The sequence below is a fragment of the Hippocampus comes genome, unplaced genomic scaffold, assembly GCF_001891065.2.
Source record: "Hippocampus comes isolate QL1 unplaced genomic scaffold, H_comes_QL1_v1.1 scaffold255, whole genome shotgun sequence".
Lineage (NCBI taxonomy): Eukaryota > Metazoa > Chordata > Actinopteri > Syngnathiformes > Syngnathidae > Hippocampus > Hippocampus comes.
The window spans coordinates 93333-115747 of record NW_017806034.1 but is presented as its reverse complement, the minus strand read 5'-3'; the positions used below and the strand labels follow the sequence as shown (position 1 = coordinate 115747).

The 22415-nt window shown below is 40.7% G+C and overlaps 4 protein-coding genes across 5 annotated transcripts in view; 2 read left to right on the top strand and 2 right to left on the bottom strand.

Moving 5' to 3' along the window:
• Positions 1 to 391: 391 nt before the first annotated feature.
• elovl1a (ELOVL fatty acid elongase 1a) lies at positions 392 to 10816 on the top strand. The gene is made up of 8 exons (XM_019892970.1): positions 392 to 717; positions 3627 to 3708; positions 5676 to 5866; positions 5939 to 6019; positions 7548 to 7604; positions 7716 to 7821; positions 7900 to 8039; positions 8833 to 10816. The coding sequence occupies exons 2-8, from the start codon at positions 3648 to 3650 to the stop codon at positions 9172 to 9174; spliced, it is 978 nt and encodes a 325-aa protein (XP_019748529.1). The 5' UTR covers positions 392 to 717; positions 3627 to 3647; the 3' UTR covers positions 9175 to 10816.
• A 1168-nt stretch (positions 10817 to 11984) lies between these two features.
• cdc20 (cell division cycle 20 homolog) lies at positions 11985 to 17042 on the bottom strand. 2 transcript variants are annotated; one of them, XM_019892975.1, is made up of 10 exons: positions 16610 to 17042; positions 15846 to 15985; positions 15657 to 15753; positions 15235 to 15360; positions 14961 to 15157; positions 14182 to 14276; positions 13870 to 14104; positions 13136 to 13261; positions 12764 to 12881; positions 11985 to 12358 (listed from the first exon to the last, which is right to left on the bottom strand). In XM_019892975.1, the coding sequence occupies exons 1-10, from the start codon at positions 16809 to 16811 to the stop codon at positions 12183 to 12185; spliced, it is 1512 nt and encodes a 503-aa protein (XP_019748534.1). In that variant the 5' UTR covers positions 16812 to 17042; the 3' UTR covers positions 11985 to 12182. The 2 variants fall into 2 exon arrangements, with proteins under 2 accessions (XP_019748534.1, XP_019748535.1); XM_019892976.1 differs by having other exon boundaries at positions 15846 to 15987; positions 16624 to 17042.
• Positions 17043 to 17738: 696 nt separating this feature from the next.
• On the bottom strand, positions 17739 to 21593 carry LOC109529556 (uncharacterized). The gene is made up of 6 exons (XM_019892977.1): positions 21364 to 21593; positions 20280 to 20459; positions 19749 to 20006; positions 18757 to 18849; positions 18550 to 18567; positions 17739 to 18352 (listed from the first exon to the last, which is right to left on the bottom strand). The coding sequence occupies exons 1-6, from the start codon at positions 21431 to 21433 to the stop codon at positions 18267 to 18269; spliced, it is 705 nt and encodes a 234-aa protein (XP_019748536.1). The 5' UTR covers positions 21434 to 21593; the 3' UTR covers positions 17739 to 18266.
• A 538-nt stretch (positions 21594 to 22131) lies between these two features.
• Positions 22132 to 22415, top strand: part of ppp1r7 (protein phosphatase 1, regulatory (inhibitor) subunit 7) — a 7736-nt gene continuing 7452 nt past the window's right edge. The window contains exon 1 of the mRNA XM_019892851.1: positions 22132 to 22246. Within this exon, the coding sequence (XP_019748410.1) occupies positions 22195 to 22246 (52 nt within the window). The 5' untranslated portion in view covers positions 22132 to 22194. The remainder of the gene's footprint in view (positions 22247 to 22415) is intronic.

The following is a 22415-nucleotide window of genomic DNA, read 5'->3' as shown; positions in this document are numbered from 1 at the left end:
CTAAAAACCTCATTAGAAAACCCTGCCCTAGTTTGAAACCTATATCCCTGTCTTAAAAACTTTTGGTACCTTAAACCATGCTTTAAAGTTTAAAGCATCATTTGAAACTCCAAAACTGTCTTAAAAGTTTCCTATCCCTAATTTGAAATCCTAAACCGGTCTTGAAATCCTAATTTGGCACTTCAACCAGCGCTTGAAGGCTACATTTACAGGCAAAATGAACAAACTTGTTTCTCATGTAGCTGTATGTCTAACAATGGGCCTTTTCTTAGCTTTAGCGGGCCTTGGCCTCTTTAAACCCCGAAAGCCCTTCCCACTGGCCCATTGATGAGGTTGGCCAATCACAAGCAAGCTGAGCGTGGACGGGTAGGCGGAGCTTCCCATTGAAACAGGGTGTGGTTCTGAAACTTGCCTGCACTCTACTACTTTCAGAAGGGCTTTAAATGGAGTAGAGTGAATGACCTCCCGTCCTATTCCTGACCTGACGCTCACTCCGGCGCAACTGGAGTCCCACCCCAGCTCAACCCTAAGCCCACTTCAACTGTCTCTTTGGAAAATTTTGCGCCCGAGATCCGGCGGGACGTGGAGCTGGAGCCGGGAAGCGTCGCTGTGGTTTGGCTGGCTTCCACCTGCTCCTCCTCACTGACCGGTTTTGGAGTTTGATTGCCTGAGCGCCCGCCCTGGCTGTTACGGGAGCAAGAGCTGAGGACTCAGCAGGTGAGTCAAGACCTGGATGTGATTCAACTTGCAACACCCTTGCACACACTTCTTCACCTGAATGTTTTTTCAATAACTTGTACTCAACTGAAGGCGAATTGGGGAAGATGTTTTGTTCAGCATTGACAAGGCACATGTTTTAAGTTTGTGTTTGGTTGGACTAAGAACTTTATGTCAGTGGTGCCCAAAGTTGTGTATTCTGGTAGTCATACATTTTCAAATGTGGACTTTATCAGAGCGTTGGGGATACATTTAAAATGGTCTCAACTCAAAACAACTTTATTTGCAAAGCACTTTACAAACAATCATCGCTGCTTACAAAATGTTCCACATGGAGTATAAATCAGACATACAAAAGCAAAGACAGTTAAATTTATCAATGGCATAAAAACAGTGAACACCATAAAATACAAAAACAATGCAGGGATTCATGCTGAGTCAAAAGTCAAAGAATAAAAAACTGTTTTAAGATCAATTCTGTGAAAGATGTCACACTTTTTATTTACACTTTTTGAAAAGCAGTAAAAAGTTGAATGAAAGTTTGTGAAAAGTCTTGTTTTGAATTTGGAGAAAGAAATTTTACAATACATTCAACCTTTGTTTTAGTTAAATGTTTAAAGCTGTTAGGTGTTTTATATTCAACGATTTAAAATATATACTGTATTTTCATTTTGTAAAAAAAAAATCATTCTTTTAACATTTAAAAAAAATTATATTGTACTACAAAGTATGTGTTTTTGTGAAAATATAACATTTTTTTGTCTTGCATTTTTTGAAATAATTGAATAATTGTCAACTATTTAAAAACTAGAGGAAAAAAAGTTTTATTAAAAAAAAATTAATAAAGTAAAGAATTTAAGAGACATTCCGACAATAAGTATTTAAAAAACTTTGATTTTTTTTATTGTTACGCATTTTCTAAGGCATAGAAGTTGAATCTTAAAATGTTTTGGCTATTTTCATGTTTTTAATTGAATGTCAAGATATTGGCAATTTTTATAAGAAAAAAATTCACATTTGAAAAGTTTGAATACGGGGATGCTTAATTTTTTTAAATGTAGATTAATTGAAAATATCAATCACAAAAATCTGACCTTTACACAGTTTTTTCCCTCCTTATAATGCATTTAACTGTTTAGCACGTTTTCATCTTTGATATATTGAACTGCTCTTCGTAAATGCTGATGTGACCCTTGTCCTCCTTCCATTTTGCTGTATGCAGCCCTCAGGGGAAAAAGTCTCTACATCGCTGATTGATATTATGGCAAACTATGACAGCCTCTAAGTAGCTTTTGGTTTCCGGTCCTACCGGAAGAAAAAAAGTAGCCTTCAGATTTGGTTCTTTTCCAAAGTATACGTCGGGTACGAGGATGTCTGTGACACTCTCCAAACTTGCCCCTGATGTTTATTTGGCAATCGCACGCCCTGATAAACCACCGTCAGTCGGCTCCATGCGGGCCAAGAGCTTCGCCTCACCCGTCTGACTTGCTCTGTTAGTCAGTCGGGGAGAATTTCATTGTTCTCCACTGACAACGTATTTCAACATGAATGAATGGCTCGCTTCAAATGCAGCTTATATGATTTCGGCGAGACTTTTCGTCGTTTTGTAACGGGGGTTCCCAAATCACCCAATTTCACTCAATTGGTTTGAAAATTAACATTTACATACTACAAATAACATACCATTGTTAATTTGTCCATGCCAGGAAAAATTAACATGATGTCATTCATAAAAGCGAATAACAGCTTTTGTGTTCAACTAAACACGCCTGGATTTCATGCTAAGTAAATTTGTGACTACATTTGAGGTGGGCGGATCGATACAAATATCAATTATACGGATACCGATGCTGATCGTGATATTGATCGCTATCAATGTCAAGATATGTCGTATTAAAAATAATGCATTTACGGTAATAAAAAAAAATGAATACAATACATCTCCGATTGGATTGAATATAAATACACTTTTGTGGTAAATATGAAAGGGATACTTGATACTTGCCATTGATATACTGTCACAGGTGAAGAAAAATGTACAGGTCACGCTTTTAAATTTAGAAATGTATCCAAACGATTCAGTGATTTGTCTTGAAAACAACTGCGCTTAAATATAACAAAATAAAACCTGTACTTAAATAACAATTTAATGTGAATTGTACCTAAATATATGCAGGGTCTGACATGAATCCTTTTTTGATGGTGGCCTGACATCACCCTGCCAGAACCAGCACTGGCCCTGATTCAAAATGATGCTTAACAAAATTCATAATAATAAATGTAGGCCTTCCTATGGATGGAATAGTAAAGCGTGTATACTAAGTGGCCAAAATGCACACGAGTATGTAGCGCATAATGCGTCACTGAATGGGGACAGCTAACTGTGCGCAACGGGAATGAAAACTAAAAATATTGAACATTAGATATTAACAAAATCAAGAAAGTGTTGATTTCATCACGTGAACCCGGGCCAGTGGGCCACTGGTAATGTCGGAACCTGAAATATTCAAAAATTGTTCTTAAAGACTACATGCAAATGGTTGCAACTTAAAAGTGAAATACAAACAAACTGTCTTCTTCTGCATACCACTAAAGGGAGCCCCCATAGCAATAATATAATCTTCCGGAAATTTCCACTTTACGAAAATGGCACCAGTTCCAAATCAGCCTGTGGATTCATATGTTGCCATTCAAACAACAGAAAAGTAGCTTTGAGTTCAATGAAACACAGCCAGATTTCACGCTCAATTATTTCAGTGAACATAATTTTTGCTGACATTTTTGTTTAGTGGTGTGCCGTTATGTTTTTCTCATGTAAAAGATGTGCCTTGGCGCAAATAAAGGTTGTAAAACCTTTTTGGAGAGCAGCATGAGGAGACAGTGACAATGTGTTTCACGTCTGGTTTTAGGTAAAGAGGCGAGCAGTCACCATGCTGCTAGAAGCTCTATCCAATATTTTGGAATTCTACGATGACCTGCTGTCCAAATGCGGTGAGTTGACTTTACGCTCCATCTGAGATGACGCTTGCGGATGAACAAAGCCAACAAACGCGACGTCATCGCTGCCTCATTCTATTCACGCCTATGTACAGTGTCGAGTTTTGGGAGGAACCTGACAAAACCTGTCGGATAGATTTGAAGACACGCAGCAGAACCTCAAATTGACTTTTAAAGGGCAGAGGCAGGCCGAGGAGGGAGGCCTGAATAAAATGTGTGTGCTTTCTCTTGTCTTCAAGTTAAGAGGTGATACGCAACATTTTGAACCAACTGCAGATATTTGAAGGGAGGTTGGATGACTCCAAAGTCAACTGCATTGCAGTAATACAGACGAGATGTGATTACGGTTTCAAAGTGCTGCTGTGTAGGAATAGGTTTAAAATGGGTGTAAAAATGTTAGTTTTTTTTTTTTAATTACCGGTAGTTAAAAGCGTGTAGGGAGTTCTGATTTTCAGAATTTTCTTCATTCAGAATTTTCACTTTGTGCAGGTGAGTCTGGATCCTATCTTCAACAATAAACGGGGGTTATTGTACTTTATGACAAAATGAGAGCCACAGTCACCGTTGCACCTTTTGGGCAAGGCAGTTTTATTTATACTGAACATCTCATACACAAGGTAACTCAATATGCTTCACATAGTTACGAAACAAGATTTAAAGGCAAAAGAATTTAAGTTCTTTCAAAGCAGAGTAGAAAAATAAACCACAGATTACTGAAATTACTAAAAGAACACAGTGAAAGAACATGATTTTGAAAGAATTTATTTTTAAAATGCTTAGAAAGACCTTCATCATAAGAATAGTAGTGTGGGTGGGCGGAGGGGGAGTACAGTTTTTCAAAAAGCATTTACACTTGGGGCAAACCTCTGTTGACAGCTTATTCCATTTGCGCGCAGCATAACAGCTGAATGCTGATGCACCATGTTTGTGTTGAACTCTGGATTTCACGAAGTGACCCACTAGTTAGCCTTATATTGAACACTAGGGTGATAATAGTAAAACACACAAACACAATGAGCACACTTCTGCAGGAGCTGCTGTCGACCACAGCTCACACCCAGACACTCAAACGCAGACTTGCTGATGTCACACAACCAGGGGTGTAGTGGGCGTGGTACGCGGGGGTACGCCGTCCACCCACTTCTCCCGACGCCACATTCAATTTTTATTGAAATGTTTGTTGATCATTGTTTTAATGCGAGTTATGCTTAATAACGTTGGCCTGTGATTATTTTGGAGTAGTAAAACATTAAATTTAACGTTAGTTCAACTGGTGTTGTAGCCTATGATTGATGTTCTGTGTGTATATATAGAACATCCCAGAATCGCGTACACCCACTTAAAAAATCCCCACTACACTACTGCACACAACCCGATCAGGAGTCTAGGTTTCGGCAACAAAAACTTGACTGCATTGGATCATTTTCTTCCGTATTGTAAAAATGTGATGAAATTTGATCTGCATGTCCTTGAATACCTTAAAATTATGTGCTGTAGGTCAAGATAAATGTGCCAGCTAGCTTTCAATCCTTTGTTTGGGGGGGGGGCGATAAACGCCAAAATATTGCATGAAAATCATCAATCAAACGACAGAAGATTCCGCTGTACATCATTTCTAAAAATAGATATGTAAAAGACATTTTCAACAAGCCAGAGCTAATTTTCCAGAGGGGGGTGCAAAATAGACCTGCTTGATGTGATCACATGAAAATTGCCTCACAAAAAATGGTAGAAACATACCTCTCTCTTCTCATTCTCTTCGGTTGATTTTTAGTTCAACTGAGAGTGGGAATGAAGAGCTTGAATCCTATTTTTTGAAAAATATTTACGAATCCTGTGAAGCGAGTTGAGGTCGGGTCACAGATATCTCCAGGTAGCACCGCAATTGGATCAGGTGTTTTTTTTTTTAATTTTTTTTTTTTTTTTTTTGCTCATGAAATTTGTCCATGCGTGGTTTCCAGACGCCCGGGTCAAAGATTACCCGTTGGTTCACTGTCCCGCCAAGATGACGACCCTCCTGGTGAGCTACGTCGTCTTCGCCATCTATTTGGGTCCTCGCCTGATGGCCAACCGCAAGCCCTTCCACCTCAACACGGTCATGGTGGTCTACAACTTCGGCATGGTCGCCTTCAACGCTTTCATCGTGTACGAGGTACGAGGAATGCGCTACAAAATCTGGTTGAGTTGATTTGAATTTATTGTGGATGTGTCTCGGCCACCCCAGTTCATGATGTCCGGATGGGGCACCACATTCACGTGGAGATGTGATTTGATTGATCCCTCCAGCAGTCCTCAAGCACTTCGGGTAAGGTAGCAAATCTTTATTTAAAAAAGGAAATGTATGGTATTTATTAATCTTGATTTTTTTTTTTTTTAACATACCGGTAACTTGAATGTGAGGGATTTATAGTGTAAAATCTCACTTTGGATCTGATTACTTCAAAGGCACAAAATGGTCAATAAAAAATGTTTAGATGCTCGTCATAGTTTTACTTTTCTCCCTCTCCAAGATAGTTTTCAAATTGATAGAAAACTGAGAAATATTTATAAAATCAATAACAACAAAAACTTAACAGCAAGGGGAACAAAAAACATAGATGTCTAAAAAGAAATACACGATTGGGATTTTTATATTTTTGATTCTTGCTGAAAACATCAAAACCCTTCTTTTTATTGGGGCGAAAAAATGAATTCATATTGATTTTTCCTGAAAACCACAATATGCCCAATTGTGTTGCCAGGCGAGTTGGAAAATAAATGTCGAAAACAAAATGTAAACAAACTGTTGGATGATGCAAAAATTTAATCTCTACTGGAAACAAAAATCCCACTTTTTGTTGAGGGGGGGGTTATACTATTTATCTTCTAAAACAAAAAAAAATGAGCTACCGTAGATGCTTTTCATTGTTCCAAAAAAAAACCCCAAAACAAAACACAAATGTTTTCTTGTAATTTGGGGACAACAAAATGTATGTATAACAACACCACAAATGTGCTGATGCAAAGTTTTTTTTAAATTACATGCAAGTCTTGATTTGAAAGTCTACAACAAAGCAAAATCCTTTCTGACAACTGTGACACTGTCCAACGGCAATTCGTCAGTGAAATGCAGTTGAGCAGCTCTCCAAGGTAATTGTAAATGTCACAGCTGTGTTTGAACAGCTGCACTTTGAAAAGGGTTCAACTGCAGATGTGAAGCAGCAGCGTTGTATTGAATGCTCTTCAAATTCTATACATGCGTACGTGCATCTGTGGGTGAAACCAGTAAATAGATTGTTGCAGCTCCGAGACAAAAAGACCTGTAGTGTGGTCTTTTAAACGTACACTTTATTAATTTTACAGCTGGGATAGGCTCCAGCAGCCCCCGTGACCCTTGCGAGGATAAAGCGGTTCGGGAAATGAATGAATGACTTTATTAATTCTTTAAAACTCCCAAACGAATACAGACACGTGCATTCTTTTCTCAATTCGGCTCGAGAGGCGCCTCAGAAAAAAACGGAAATTAATGATACCTTCAATGGCACTAAGAAAAAAAGTGCACCAAACCAGAAAATCCAGCAAAGAAATCAAAAAATAAATACCATGGGGGTGTTTGTGAACACACAGCAAAAGAAATCATTCTTTTAGCATCAATATAAACAATTCTGAACCAGTCCAATCTCCTACAACATTGTCCACTCTGCAATTATGCAGATGTGAAAATATGAGCAAATAGGCAGCAAGACTAAGCAGCGGTGTTGTCTGCTACGAGCGCCCGTGGTTCGTTAACTGCATGCACCTTACAGTATTCAACCCACGTTAGTATTAAACATTATTCCTTTTCCTTCACTCAGATGGTGCGAGCGGGTTGGCTATTTTTCTTTTCCAAGTTCATTGAACTCCTCGACACGGTGAGCATTTGTTTCCGTCAACGTTGTTTGTCGTTTTTTTTGTTAGTTTTTTTCTTTAATTATTATTTTTTGTTTTGCATAACTAATTCTCGGTCGATGATGTCGTTTCAGGTATTCTTCGTGTTGAGGAAGAAACAAAATCAAATCACCTTTCTCCACGTGTTCCATCACTCGGTCATGCCCTGGTCTTGGTGGTGGGGCATCATGCTGACTCCTGGTAAGGACCGACTCGTACTCGTCAGTCGGCATGAGGGCAACTTCTCAAAGATGACCGATATTTTCTCCCCCATCTCAGCCGGAGGGATGGGCTCTTTTCACGCCATGGTGAACGCCACGGTCCACGTCATCATGTACACGTACTACGGACTGGCAGCGGCAGGGCCACGCTTCCAGAGGTTCTTGTGGTGGAAGAAGTACATGACCGCCATCCAGCTGGTAGGTATTGCGGCACGCTTCTGTGGTCAGTTCTTGAAAGAATTTACCCTGACTTTGGAATGGCACAATTTATATAAATAACAAAATACACTAAATTTTATCAATTAATTTTGAATTGTGTAGATGTTTAAGACAAAATATTACAATAGATACTGATTATGATATTTAAAAAAAATCTTTTCTAAATGTTTTGAATGCGTCGGCTGTATTTAACAATTCAACATAGAAATGGTTTGGGTTTATGTATGAGCTTGGCTGAAATAAAAGAATAATGATGAACGAAGAGAATTTTATTCAAAAATGTTATAAATAAATTAGTAAAACTAAGCTATTTATTGAGCACAAACTTGGGCTGAATGTCATATTTTAAATGTATATTATACACACACACACACACACACACACACACACAATATGTTTAGGACTGCCTTTTCAAATCAAATAAAACGTATATTTATACAGGCACACAGATGTCTTGAGTATCAATTTGGGCTGAATTTGATATTTTAACCCTTTGATGCACCCTGTGATAACATGATAAGCTGTCCACTGTAGTAACCGCTGTCCCTGAAAGGGTTAATAAAAAAAAATAAAATTGACATTATTTGGACTTGATATAGGTTTTTTGAATGAATCTGGTCTGGCTAGCAGAAGTCAAAACACTCATACAAGAGGATGAAATGCAATCAAATCAGCTAGATAAAGATTAAAACCCGAGTATGAATTTGGAGTAAATTCCATAATTTCAAAAAGCAATCTGTAGAATTAGTATGTATTGCGTTGTTTCCGGCAGACACAGTTCATCGTGGTGTCGGTGCACATCAGCCAGTACTACTTCATGGAGAAGTGCGACTACCAGGTGCCCCTGTGGATCCACCTGATCTGGATGTACGGCGTGCTCTTCTTCGTGCTCTTCTCCAACTTCTGGCTGCAGGCCTACATCCGGGGCAAACGGCTCCCCGTCACCCAACTCAAGAGCGGGCGCGAGCGGACCCCCCCAGCACCTCCGCTGGCCAACGGCACCCACGGCACCCACGGCACCCACCAGCACAACGGCAGCGCCGACCAAAACAACCACAACCAGCACAGCCACACCAATGGCAATGTGCAACTGGGCAAAGTAAAGGAGATCTAACTTTTTGGGACCTTGAACTTGTCACAATGACTCTGCTATACTAGTGCACCAATAGAATAACCAAGTCTATGGAAAGCCGTTGGAGCTTTGATTTCATATCCAGCTTACGTTCCACATACTTGTAGGTTTTTCAACCTCGCTAGTAAGACATTTCAGCACACTAGTAGAATGACAAGTAACATTTTTTTCCAGGACTAGTGTCAGTTTTGGCCTTCCAGTATGCGATTTAACTCTTCCTCGTAAACTACTGTACTGCACTAGTAGCACTACTAAGCCCAACTAGGCTAGTAGGCATGCCATGCTCTAGTAGCCTCCTGGGCCGGACTAGTAGCATGAAAATACCCAATGGTAGTTTTGTCTCACTAGTAGCATGGCCTACTAGTGTGAAGAAATATTTTTTAAGCATTTTTTTTCAAAATCCTTCATATGCAGTAGTATGCTCTTTGTCCTCACTAGTAAGGCTATTCAGCGCACGAGTTGAATGATTCTCTTACAAGTAAGATGTTTTCCACTACTAGTGACACTATTGACCTTCTAATACACAAAGAAACCTTCCCTCATGAAGAACTGCACTGTCGAACTTGTAAGCGTGTGTCACGCACTAGTAGCCTCTTCAACCCAATTATTGGCACCAAAATGCCCACTAGTTGTTTGCCTCACTACTAATACGAAGTTGTCCGACTGGTGTGCTGAAATGTTCTTATGGAAAGCTGTCTGAGCTACTACTTTCTAACTGCTTTACTAGTGAACATCCGTGCTGCAGTCTACTTAGTCCAACTTTTTTTTATTTCTTTTAAACCCTGAACATGTCTACAACTATAGACTAACAAAGCCTTGGGAAAGCCATTTGAACATTTATTCAATAGCTTTGATATCAAGCTGTACTAGTACACTGTATACTTACTCGTAAGAGAATTCAGCGCACTAGCAGAATGGATGTCTTAAGGTCATTTTTTTTTTTGTTTCCCCAACTACCGGATGACTACTAGTGAGGCACAACTGTACACTGCTTGACACCGGTGTGCTTCTGGTACTGCGAGTGAAGCATTAAATACAGTATTTACCAGTTGAATTTTTCATCAGCAGTACCAGTAGCTGTAATTATCAACTAGTGCACAGTTTTGCCTAATTTCTAACATGTAGTTTTCCGACTTGTGTGTGGAAATGTCATGCGGAAAAAACGTTACTTATATAAACGGTTCTACTCGTTTGCCCTAGTTGTTCAAATAGTGCGCTGAATTGTCTTTCTCGTGAAGAAAGAGTATACTAGTACATGGAGCAAGGATATGGAATAAATGCTGAAACGGCTTTGACATCAAGACTAGTCTACGGTGATTTATATTGTTGGGACTTGATATGATATGAATGGCTTTGTGTTTTTTTATGTTTTTGTTGTGAGTGATCTTGTGTGTTTTTGTGGCGACACTGTGATGCACGCGCATGCTTTTGTACGCATGAAGGTCGGTGCTCCATTTTCTCACGGACTGTGTTCCTTCATTGCCATTTTTGCGCTCCGCTCGTACCACTTTAGGCCGACACCAACCTCATAACACAGTTTCCACTGAAGACTAGCACGTGTAAATAACGTGGGGGGAGGAAAAATTAAATTAAAAGGCTTTCATTTGTACATGTTACATTTATAGATTTGTTTTGTTGTCATTTGTTTATTTATCTTTTTTGAAATAAACACGTTTTAGATATCAGGGTCAGTGTCATTTGGAAAGCAGTTGGTGGTTTGCACCTGGTACGGAATAATAAGCCACATTTAAATTTTTTTTTTTTAAAATTGTATATTACAGTAGTATTGGTGAATTCTGCATATCAGTGCATCACTCACTTTAGGCCAGAACAGAAACGTGCTTAATAGTTGACATTTCTTTCTTGGCAAACTGACCTGTGAAGAATTTGATATTAAACCCCAATGAAGTGGACACAGCTACAGAAAGTAAACTGTGATTAAATCTTAATTTGATATGAAAACAAATGACTGGACCTGAATTGTATACAACAGAGTGATATTTTATGCATTTTTTCCCCTCCACAATTCACAGCAGTTCCCACTTGTTGAGGGAGCAGAGTCCAGTGTGAGGCAAAAAAAAAGTGTGCCCATAAAGGCCATAAACGCATAAATTCACGGATCCAGCACTCAGGTAATAACCAAACACAGCTCACCCATTTTCTGGTTTGGTCATGTGACATTCACAAGCTGAGCCCTTATGGCGTTGTCACATCAACCGCAAGCGGCAAAATGTCTGCCATGGATAAAAGAGGATCGGTTTTTACTTGACTTTCCCTTTAAATTTGATGAAACAATAAAGTACATTCATCAAATTCGGTTTTGCGCAAAGGAGCTTAGCCAGTTACCAATAGCAAAATGAACTATCGCATGGGGAAAAAAAAAAAAGGCACTTCACATAGAGGATGAATACAATATTAAAGCAAGATGCTGATGCAAACAAACCAGACCTCCCCACTTGGTTCCTGCCAGTCTGTGTAAACATGGTTTAGCACTCATCCATACTGCTCTGAACGTGCCCGGAGATTTTCCAGTTTAAAACAAATCAGTCAACACAGGTGCTGGTAGACCAAGCCTCGGTTTTTACTGATTTTTTAAAATTTTATATACCTGAACCAAACATTACTCTCCGAATGCTCAGTGGGGATAATAAGATTCATTAAAATTAAAACACAAATGGAAGCAAAAATAAAAACAAAAACAGCTTTATCAGCAAGATGGGTGGCAATCCAAGTCATCAGGTTTTAGGAAAGCCCCAAAACATTTTCATTCAAGTCAGCCATTCATAGAACTAAATAATCATATTGTGGAAACATTTATTCAAATGTTCAAAAGTTATGCAAGTCTGACAGAAGAAAATTGTCAAGGGGATGCCTCATCCAATTTACAGTGGACGATGGAAGCAAAACATCATGACCGCAATTGAGCAAATGCACTATGAAAATTCATATGGTGTTCAAAAAAATAAATTAAAAAAAATTCTGTCTCCAAATCATCTGATGGAGCGAGTGAAGGCCGAGTGCAGGGAAATGGGCGTCTTGTCTTTGGCTTTTTTCTTGGGGTCGACCTCAAAGCTCTTCCACAGGCGAATGGTCTCGTCCGCTGCCAGGCTGGCCACCGTGGAGCCATCTGGACTCATGGCAATGTTGAGGACTCTCTCATCGTGTCCTGGTGGTGGGGGAGGGCGGCATTTTAATACAGTGGTTCCAATCAACCCCCCCCCCCTCCCCACCCCGAAATGACAACCCATTTGAGTCCAAACACGAAAGTTTCTTTGGTTTTGTAGTAAACTTCCTCTGGGACTGGCGGACAACTAAGCAACTACAATGTTCACCATCTACCAAACAGCACACTCAGGAAGGACAAAATAGGCAAACTCATTTGTTCAGTAACATTTTTGCTTGTAGCATGCACACACAAAAAAACAAACAAAAAAAAAAAAAAAACACCCCGTACCTCGGGAGTAATTTAGAAAAAGCTAGAATTGGGGGACCGCCAAGTAAGTAAAGGTTCGACTGCACCTGCGGGTAGCCAAGTTGCTTTCCATTGGATGGGAAGTACCGTAACGCTTACCGTTGAGCTCTGCGACTTTTGCCATGGACGGATACTTCCAGATGACCAAGTTATGGTGTGTGAAACCGTGTGCAGACACCAGCTCCTTGTAGTTGGGAGCAAACGCAAGTGCTGACACCTGAAAGTTGTTCACAGGTGAAAATTTGGGTCAATAAGTGTAGAATGCCGATATGACAATTTCTGGGATTTCGGCCCCGCCACAAAAGAAAACTTTTCACGGCAATTAAAAATAACCAAACGAGGTTCACAAAAAAAAACAGGAAATGGAGCCAATATTGTCATTTTATCACATGATAGTCCTATAGGTAAGCGGGATCTGACACATTATCAAATTATATTGGTGGGGGGGGGGGAGGGGGGGGGGGATATTACCTGGGACTGTGTGTCGACTGAACTGAGGCAGGATCCGCTGCTGACGTTCCACACACGGATGTGACAGTCCGAGGTTCCGCCACCCGAGGCCAGGATGCTGGACTGCCATGGACACCAAGCCAAAGCCTAGAAGCACAAACACTACATTCATTATTTGGGGGGAAACCCACTGTGTAAGAAAAAATTCTGCTCCAACATGAGAATAAAAACGTGTACACATTAACACTAAATTCCAAAGTTAAGACAGAAATGACCAAAAGTTATAATGCTCACAATAAGAGGGATCTTTAGGACAGCGCCATAAATTCTCTAGAGAGCGCTTACATTTTGGATTAACAGAAGAGTAATAAAGAACTAATTTGCTAGGGAGCGGGTGGCGATTAGAATAAAAATAGTCCCCCCCCCCCCCAAAAAAAAACCTCACACAAACTAAATATTCAAAGGCAGGTATAAAGCAAAAGATAAACTACCGGTAATTTATCCTTCATGAGAGCTTGTGAAACGCATTGACAGGGTGCCACCATATTTGGTGCATGAAGAGCGCATGAGCCGTGTGTGGATGACTCCTGTCACCCGCACACCTAGCACCAAAATCAAAGATGTTTGATACTCAGTGCTGATGGCACAGTACCATCTGCTTTAAACATCGATTAGAAGGTGGTAGTTTTCCAAGCGGCCCCAATTCTCGCTACAGACAATTCCTCACAAAAAAAAAAATAAATTCTGTTGCATACCTTGACGGCCCCTTTGTGGAGACTCAGCGAGTGCAGCGGCTTGGTGATGTCTGTGCGGCCCTGGGCCACGCGGGGCCAGATGCACACCAGGTTGTCATTGGCGCCGCTGGCCAGGTAGCGGCCATCCGGCGACCACTGCAGCCCGCACACTTCCTGAGAGTGGCCATGCAGCGTGAAGATGTGGTGCTCCGCCACCCTCACGTCATGATGGTGAATCTGACCCGACGGGCTGCCGCTGGGGTGGGGGAAGTTGGAGTTGGTGAGTAGTGATGGGGGGCCAAGATTAGGTTTAGAAAAGGAAACTAAAAGTACCTGGACAAGATGTGGCTATTCCAACTCAGGCTGCAGACTCGTGCAGAGTGGCTGTTCATGCTGCGAAGGCATTTCTCTTGCTCTACGTCCCACAACTACCAAAAGACAGCAATGCAGCTACAGGATGAAATTATTTGAGGGCTGAATGAAAATTTTACTATCGCCACAACAACAAAAAAATAAATGTACAAATCCAGCCCCCCCCCCCAAAAAAATAAATTTTCTGTCACACGCACAATAAAATTACTCATTTACACTGACCCCTACCTAAAAAAAAAAAATTAAAAAAAAAATACATCTCCACATGATCCCATTCCAAATATTAAAAAAAATAAAAACACTCCTCCATCAAAATAGTCCCATTTGAAAACCTTTCAAAAATCCCGATTTGATTTTTTTTCGAAAATCCCCCCCAAAAAACTGATTTGAGAATAAAAATGTACCATAATAATAAAATAGGAATTCAAATGATTCATTTTTTTGAAGTGATTAAAAAATAATAATAATAATCCAACTTAATATCATTTTCGTTTTTCCCTTATTCAGATTTGAATCATTTTTTTCCTCCACCAAAATTTAATTTTGATCCTTTGTGTCCCTTTTCAATTTTAGAGAAGGCAAAACAAGTTTAGAATCTTGTTTGCTTCCCCCCGCCTCATACCTTTACTTTATTTCATCAAATCAATTCCAAGTAGGAACAGAAATAAGATTCAGCTTTTGTAACTGCAAAAAAAAAAAATAATAATAATTACAAGTGTATTTTAAAAAAAAAAACTGACTTGGACTGCACAGTCGCTCGTGCCAACTGCCAGGTAGTTGCCTTCCTTAGCCCAAGACAGCGAGCTGATATACTCTGCCTCATTGTCCATGGTCATGAGGTGGGTGATATTTCCCTGAGTGGCGTCCCACAGGTACACGCTGTCCTTGAGAGCCACTGCCATGACGTTGCGGCTGTTCCAATCGAGCAGATTCAAATCTGGGGGTGGCACCACAAGTCAGCACCGGATGCCGTAATCGAGGTTTAGACCGCTTACCGGTGAGGCAAAAACTTACAAAAATCATCACGAATGTCAGGAGCATCTAAGATTCTGTCAGCAGTGGAAGATATGTGTCGTGTCTTTTTGTTGGACATAGGAGTCATGGTGTGACTGTACAGGGACTTCAAAGAGTTGTGTTGACCTGGAAAACAAGACATTTCCTAGGGTTAGATTTAAACTTCAGGTCCAAGTATCCATTTTCGATTTTTTTTTCTGTGGACATTTCAAGGACATAACCCATGAGACATTCCATATCCCAACACTGATGCCACATAAGACAATAATACATTCATAATCCAAAATATTAAATATTGCATAGCCTTTAGCCAGAGTGGGCTTTTTGGTGCCATGACGCATTTCCGAATTGTGTCATTTGAATTGTCCAGCCTAAATCCAGCCTGGGATTTATTTGCATGATAAAGCAGAGGCTGGCCTTACTATCTGGGTTAACAGTTGGCTTCCCACTGAACTGCAGGATGCGGGCCTCTTCTACGTTGCATCCATTCAGCGCAATGGACCACGTCTTTTGTTGTTCCTGTGACAACATACCCAAAGATGACACAGATCATTAAACTCATCCGTGGATGTTCTGTACAGTACAGTATAGACAATTTGAAAATCACTTGCCAACAAAGCTGCTGAGACGCCGTCTTCCTTGGGTCGAGCCTTCTTTGAGAGCAAGAAACTCGCCATTTCCATTTGTTTCTCATTACGGACAGGAATGAAGCGGTCCGCTCCCATCTTTGACGGAGTGGCTTTCCATCTGCCTATTTAAAAATAAAAGTCAACATAAAATTTTCAAGTCTAAAATTTTCTTTACAATGAGGTTCTATGCTCCCCACTAGCAGCATTCTGATTAATCTGGCAAAAGTAGAATATGAATTAAGCCGCATAATTGATTATTTTTTATCCATTTTGCAACAAGCTGTTTTAGGTGTCGTCAAAGCTATAAAACATGCCCTCGGTTTATTTAAATGATATGCCATATCTATATCGGCTTGCAATCCAATGAAAAGGGAGGAAAGAAAAACAGAAAAAAGGAAAGACAAAAAAAAGATGGCCTCTGCACTCCGCGTCTTAGTCTGGTGGTGGCTTGCAAGGTTGTGGGAGTGTGCACCATTCAAAAAAAGTCACTTCTGGAATATTGGTTAAGTATGGTCACTTTTGTAGAGTAGAGTAATGAGTAATGACTTCACAGTGACTGTTTATTCAAGGTGCATTTTTCTTTCCTGTGACAAACGGCACTGAATGAGGCTGCGGCGTACAAGCTTACCGGCACGTCACAAGCGGACGTTGTGAACCGAGAACCCCCCACCCCGATCTATACATTAGAACTCATTTACAAAGTATCAAATTGTCCGTCTCTCCAGGTATCCGTCGCCGTGCCTTACCTGGCGTCTTACACGGAGTCTTACACGGCGTCTTTGACGATATGTTCAGCGAAACGTTGGCATACTTCCCGGGGGACAAGGCGCTCGAGGACGGGTTTGACGCGCTTGCTTTCCTCTGCCAGCGGGAAATAGGAGCGTTGGTAATGGGGACGTCGAGCTTCAGCGTGTCGCTGATGTCGTTTTCAAATCCGAAATGGGCCATTTTCAATGCCCTCGCTCTCACTCAGTGAATGAAAAAAAGCACGGTAACGCAGACTTGAAAGTGTCGATTAATACCTAACGTCAATTACGACTTAGGGATACAATGACAACTCTACTAAGCCTCGTCCTACAAAAGACAAATGTAACTCGCTCTCTACAAATGACGTGACGGAGTTCAGTAATCACAGTTAAAACCTGGCAAGACCTCCTCCTTTTTGAAAATTTGTTTAAAAGACGCCACAGAATTTAAATCCCACAGAACGCCACGCCATTGGTTTACCGTTCAACGGTCGCGAATATGAAATTGTGATTGGTGAATCAAAATAAGTGGACTTCCTGGCATAGACTGGGAAATGGTGTTCGTCAAAGAAAATGTCGCCATCTATCGCACAGGAGGTGATATTAATCAGGTAATCATGAATACATTTTTGAAAAACATAACTCTTATGAGGAAAAACAGTAGGATGATACGTGTCTTGTCCAGGGAAACCAAGACTACAAGTGTATTAGTAGACAAAGACACACACGATGAAGTGCATTAAAAAGGGTCAAAAGTCCGTCCAGTGGAGTAGCTATACATCATGTTTATATCATTGTTTGTTCTTTTTGTTTTTTTTTAAACAGTCCCGACTTGACAGTCAGCGTATGGAACGGGGCTTTATGCTGGTGTGGCTGCTTTAGAGTGCCTCATTGTCACCGTGAGTGCATGCATGTTACGGTAGAGAAGGCGGAAAAGCAAGGTAAAACAATTCTTTAAAAATCAGATGTAATGCAAACATTTTTATTGTGCAAGTATATATTTCATCAGGCTCTTAAAATAACGGCTGTGGTAATATTTTGACATTTATTTAGTCTTCCACATTTCAGCATTCTGGCCAACAGGTCATTCTAAAATCAGATGCAGCAGCCAATGTCTGGACAACTTTGCGTTGACCTGGCTGCTTTAGAGCGCCTCATTGTCACAGCACAGAAAAACTGCGACAACTTGGTGGAACTGGTTCCAGTCACCGTATGATTTAAACAGACATATTTTCATGACTCAAACATGTAAGTTATGTGTAGACATAAGAAAGATGCTTCACAAAGTAGCATGTTTTGGTGGTATTACAAAGTAGCATGTTCTGGTGGTATTTGAGTGCTGGCAGTTGAGCGGGGTGTGGTTTCAGTGGACACGCACACAGTGTTGGAGAGCAGAGAGAACAGCTGGATTTGTCATGATTGCAAAGCCTCATATACACGATTTTTTTTTTCTTCATCGCTCAAAATTTGGCTTCACTGTGGTGTGTCAAATTCAGAAAATGAGTAGGGGCCCACCCGACTGTGTTTCTGCTCAATTATCATCCTCGAGTCATTGATTGTTTGGCTAATCCACTTCATTAATATTTGCACATGCAAATGTCAAACAAACAAGCACTCGGGCTCTTACAGTACAGTACTTTCATAGTTTAACTTTGAATCATAAAGTTTGACAAGCGTTGCCCTTTTTCTCTGGATGGAAATCTGCCATGTCCTTGGGGTAGTGTATGATCGAACCAAGAACACCTACATGGAAAAAAACAAACAGATTTTCAGCAGGGTTGATCAGTTGCTCCAGTTAAACAACAAGTGAGGTAAAAACGTTGACAAAGCGGGTGAAAATTAAGTTTCTGTGTGCAAAGTGCATTAAATATTCAACTTTCTCCACTAATCTACCATCCAGGTCTGTTAACAGAGACTTGTCAGGAATGTTGTTTTCTTACCCCCGGGGTGTCGCAGACCTAAGTAAATCGAAAGAAAGAAAAGGAAAAACACATGAGCAGGAGTGTAATGACAGGACATAACAATGAGACATAGGAGTTGATTCTGCATTTAATTTCATTGGATGAAATTATCCTTACTATAAGAATAACACCAATCCGCTCTTCAGTATTTAAAACAATAAGAAAAAATGTAAGAGCCTCACTCACCCTGTTGTTTGGAAATGAAGAGGCTGAGTGCCATGAGCCCAGTAAATGCCAGTAGACTCAAGATTGGGATCAGAAAGTTAGGCATCGCAATCCCTGGAATTAAAAAAAAACAAAAACAAAACGAGAATGTCAACTAAATATATTGTGTCACAATGTAGTCTAATATTCAATCGTAGTTGCTCAAGTATTTTTTTTTAAAATGCCCCCGCAGATGATTTGTTTGTTCATGTGAGAAGATCCAGAGCCACTTTGAAGCAAGGGCCAGATGATACTGTCTGCAACATTATCATGCAGAACCAACCACCTACTTACGAGGTGCCAAAGGCTTTATTTTCATCCAGCGCGCATTTGTGCCGTGGCGCCAATGTCAGCGGATCTTGATTTTCTGATCAGCACTGCACGTGTTTGCCAATTTGGCAGTCCAGTATACACTGTGCGCCTGGCAGAGTGACAGTTTGGTTATGAATCATTCTATGGTATTTTTAATTATGGTGATCGAAGTAGGGGGTCAGGGGGTAGTCTCCAAGTGCACAATTCATGGCACAGATGTGCTTCCGCCATGTCGAGACTCGAGTGTGCGACATGTACTCTGCATTTCAAGGAAATGAAAGGAGCTGCTTTGCTTGGCCATGATTGAAGTCAACTGTGAACACTCCCACAGTGGTGCAGCCCTCCCTATTGGTCTGCCGGGCCTGCATTCAGCTGCCAAATTATCAACATTGGGTCTAACCCAACTCTACGCAGAGATACAACACATGTCGCTTTTGGACTCAAGGTGGTCATGAAAATAGAGCCCAAACTCCTATTTAGACAAGTTGTTGCTGCTGTTTGACTTTTGACTAAATGCCCGTCAGTCAGGGCTCTGCGAATCTTTCGGGGCATATTAGTTAAGCTTTTCTGCAAATAGCTGTGGTTAGCTTCAACAGAAGGAAAGACAAATGGGTGAATTTGTTTTGTAACCCATGAATATGCATGAAATAACTCTACTCCACCTGACCGCTTCTCAGAAAGCTTCAGTTTTTCCATCAGATCTACACATGTTTCCTGAAGGAAGATCCCTTCCTTCGCCGAGCTCTCCAAGGCCTGCACCCATGCTGCTTTGAGGGCTGTCGCTTGCCGCGTGTGAGCTATCCAGGCTCCGCCATGGTCCAGGGACAGGTAGAGCGACTCATTGCAGAAAACCCGGTCCCTCCAATACAGCTCCGGGCCTTGCAATATGCAGTCGCGGGAACGAAGGACCGTGTGGTTCCCTGTCAACAAAGACACGCATCAATCAGTTTTCTATGGCAAATATAGGCAAACAACGATTTACATTCATGTGTATGGGCAATTTAGTCTTAATATTAGCAATTAACCTAACATGCATGTTTTTGGAATGTGACATGAAGCCAGAGTCCAGGGCGAAACTCTACACAGGCGTGCCTGAGCCAAGATATGAACCAGAACCCAATTGACTATGAGGCAGACTATGAAATGTCTCAACAAATACATTTCATAGGACTTCAATAAACGTGATGTCTCACCCAACACCGCAGTCTGGTTGGCGAGGAGGCTCAGAGAGATCGAATCAGCCGACATGACCTGAAAGATTTTGTTGACTTCTGGGGTAGCGCCGGTATATGGGACTCCATTGACGAGGACCCGCACCGAGACAGGCCGTACCCCCGACACCACCCACTGCTGCACCTGAATCCCTGCAGTGTCTGAACACAAAGAGAAAGAGATGAGTGTCCATGCAGGTGCTTTCAGGTCACGGGGATTAAAGTGAGTTAAAATGTAACTTCAAGTAGGCTACAAAGTAGAATTTTAGAGTGTGGTTTTAAAAGCCAGTCAAATGGTATACAGTATCAGGAAGCACAAAGGCAAACAGCAGCCTCCACACAGCACTGTATTTTCTATAATGCTTGTTCTGATTAGGACTGGTTGCCAGTCAGTTGCAGAGCACATATACACAAACAACACAAACACATTCACACTTATGGACAATTTAAAGTTTTAAATGAATCTAACATTTTTGTAGAATGTCAAAGGAAGCCAAACCGAATGGCGCACCTGAAGACTCAAATTTGTCCATAAATTTGAATGTGAATGCGTGTTAGTTTCACTATGTGCTTGTGATTAGCTGGAGACGAATCCAGTCTACAGCTCGCCTCTTACCCAAAGTTAGCTAGGAAAGGCTGATTGTGATTGTTTTATTATCATGTTTAATTGTCTCTGGTTGTAAGCATTCTTTTATTGTCAAAACACACCCACAAAAGTCCCTTTAACATCTTTAAAACTCGTCTTAAATCTCATTTTTATTTTTGGGCGTTTGACACAAAAAGAGACTCGATTTTTAGTTTTACTGTTTTTGTGCGCTCTACTGTCTTCGTTATTAATTTATTGTTTTATTGTTTGCTGTTGTATGAATTTTTTGCTCCATCCAGAGCGGGGCTGAGTTGAGAATCTCTGCGCATTCAAATTTGAACAGCAACACAGTACAGTATTCACTTGGAATTTCACTTGACAGGAACAACTAAATTCAACACTGTTTATACCACACTAGGCTTCACCTTAATATCAAAATCATGTTTATTGGATTATTTATAAATGAAACGCGTTGCTTACCCAGTACAACCGGGAAAGCCAGTGATAGATGGGTCAGGATCCCAAGCACAAGAATACCATCAAAATGCATCGCTCCAATACCCAAAACGCGAATGAAAGATTAAACGTGTACACTTAATAGTTAAAGGGATGCTTTAAGCCATTTACAGCGTGCAAAGGTTTCCCGGAAGATTAAGTTAAACCTCTTCAAGAGCATCGTTGGGCTCCGCCTATCAAGCAACAGTTTCAGTTTCCACGAGTTTTTGTAAACCGACGTCCCATTCTCGCTTCTGATTGGCTGACAAGGCAGACACATGTGAAGAGTCTCCGCCCACAGCAACATGATTGACATCAGACCAGTAAACATGAAACGACAAGAATTTTGTTGAAATTTCCAAAGAACATGTAAATACACTTTGCCTAACACTATAATAATGTTTTTCACCTCAATCAGAATCATCTTTATTGGCCAAGTATATTTAAAAAAAAAAGGATTTTTTTTTCGGTAGTATAAGCCACCCGAGTACAGTATTGAACTTACAACCAACAATTAAAAAATACATTAAAGACGTCACGTTACCCATGTACAGATGATGCAGTTTCATATTGTTCATTGCAAATTATTTTTCCTACGGCGTTTCTGAGCAACATCATTGTTATTTTGAACTTCTCACAGGCAGATAATGATAAACAGGAAAGAATGTCCTGTATTCCAATCTGAATACAATACATTGCCTTGAAGAATTATCTGAGAGATTGTACCATACACTGCAGGGCACATATTGACAAACAACAACCATTGACACTCACAATCACATCTTGGGACAGTTGAGAGTGTTTCACTAACCTACCATGCGCGTTTTTGGAATGTGGGAGGAAAGCGGAGGACCCCAAGAAAACCCATGTGGGCACGGAGAGAATATTTAAACGTCACACACACGGGAAGGCTGGAGCCAGGAACCAAATCATCACCTCTGCACTGTGAGACAGACCTGCTAAGCAGTCATCCACTGTGCTGCATCTCTCTCTCCCTCTCTCTCTCTCTCTCTCTCTCACTCTCGCCCCCCCCCTCC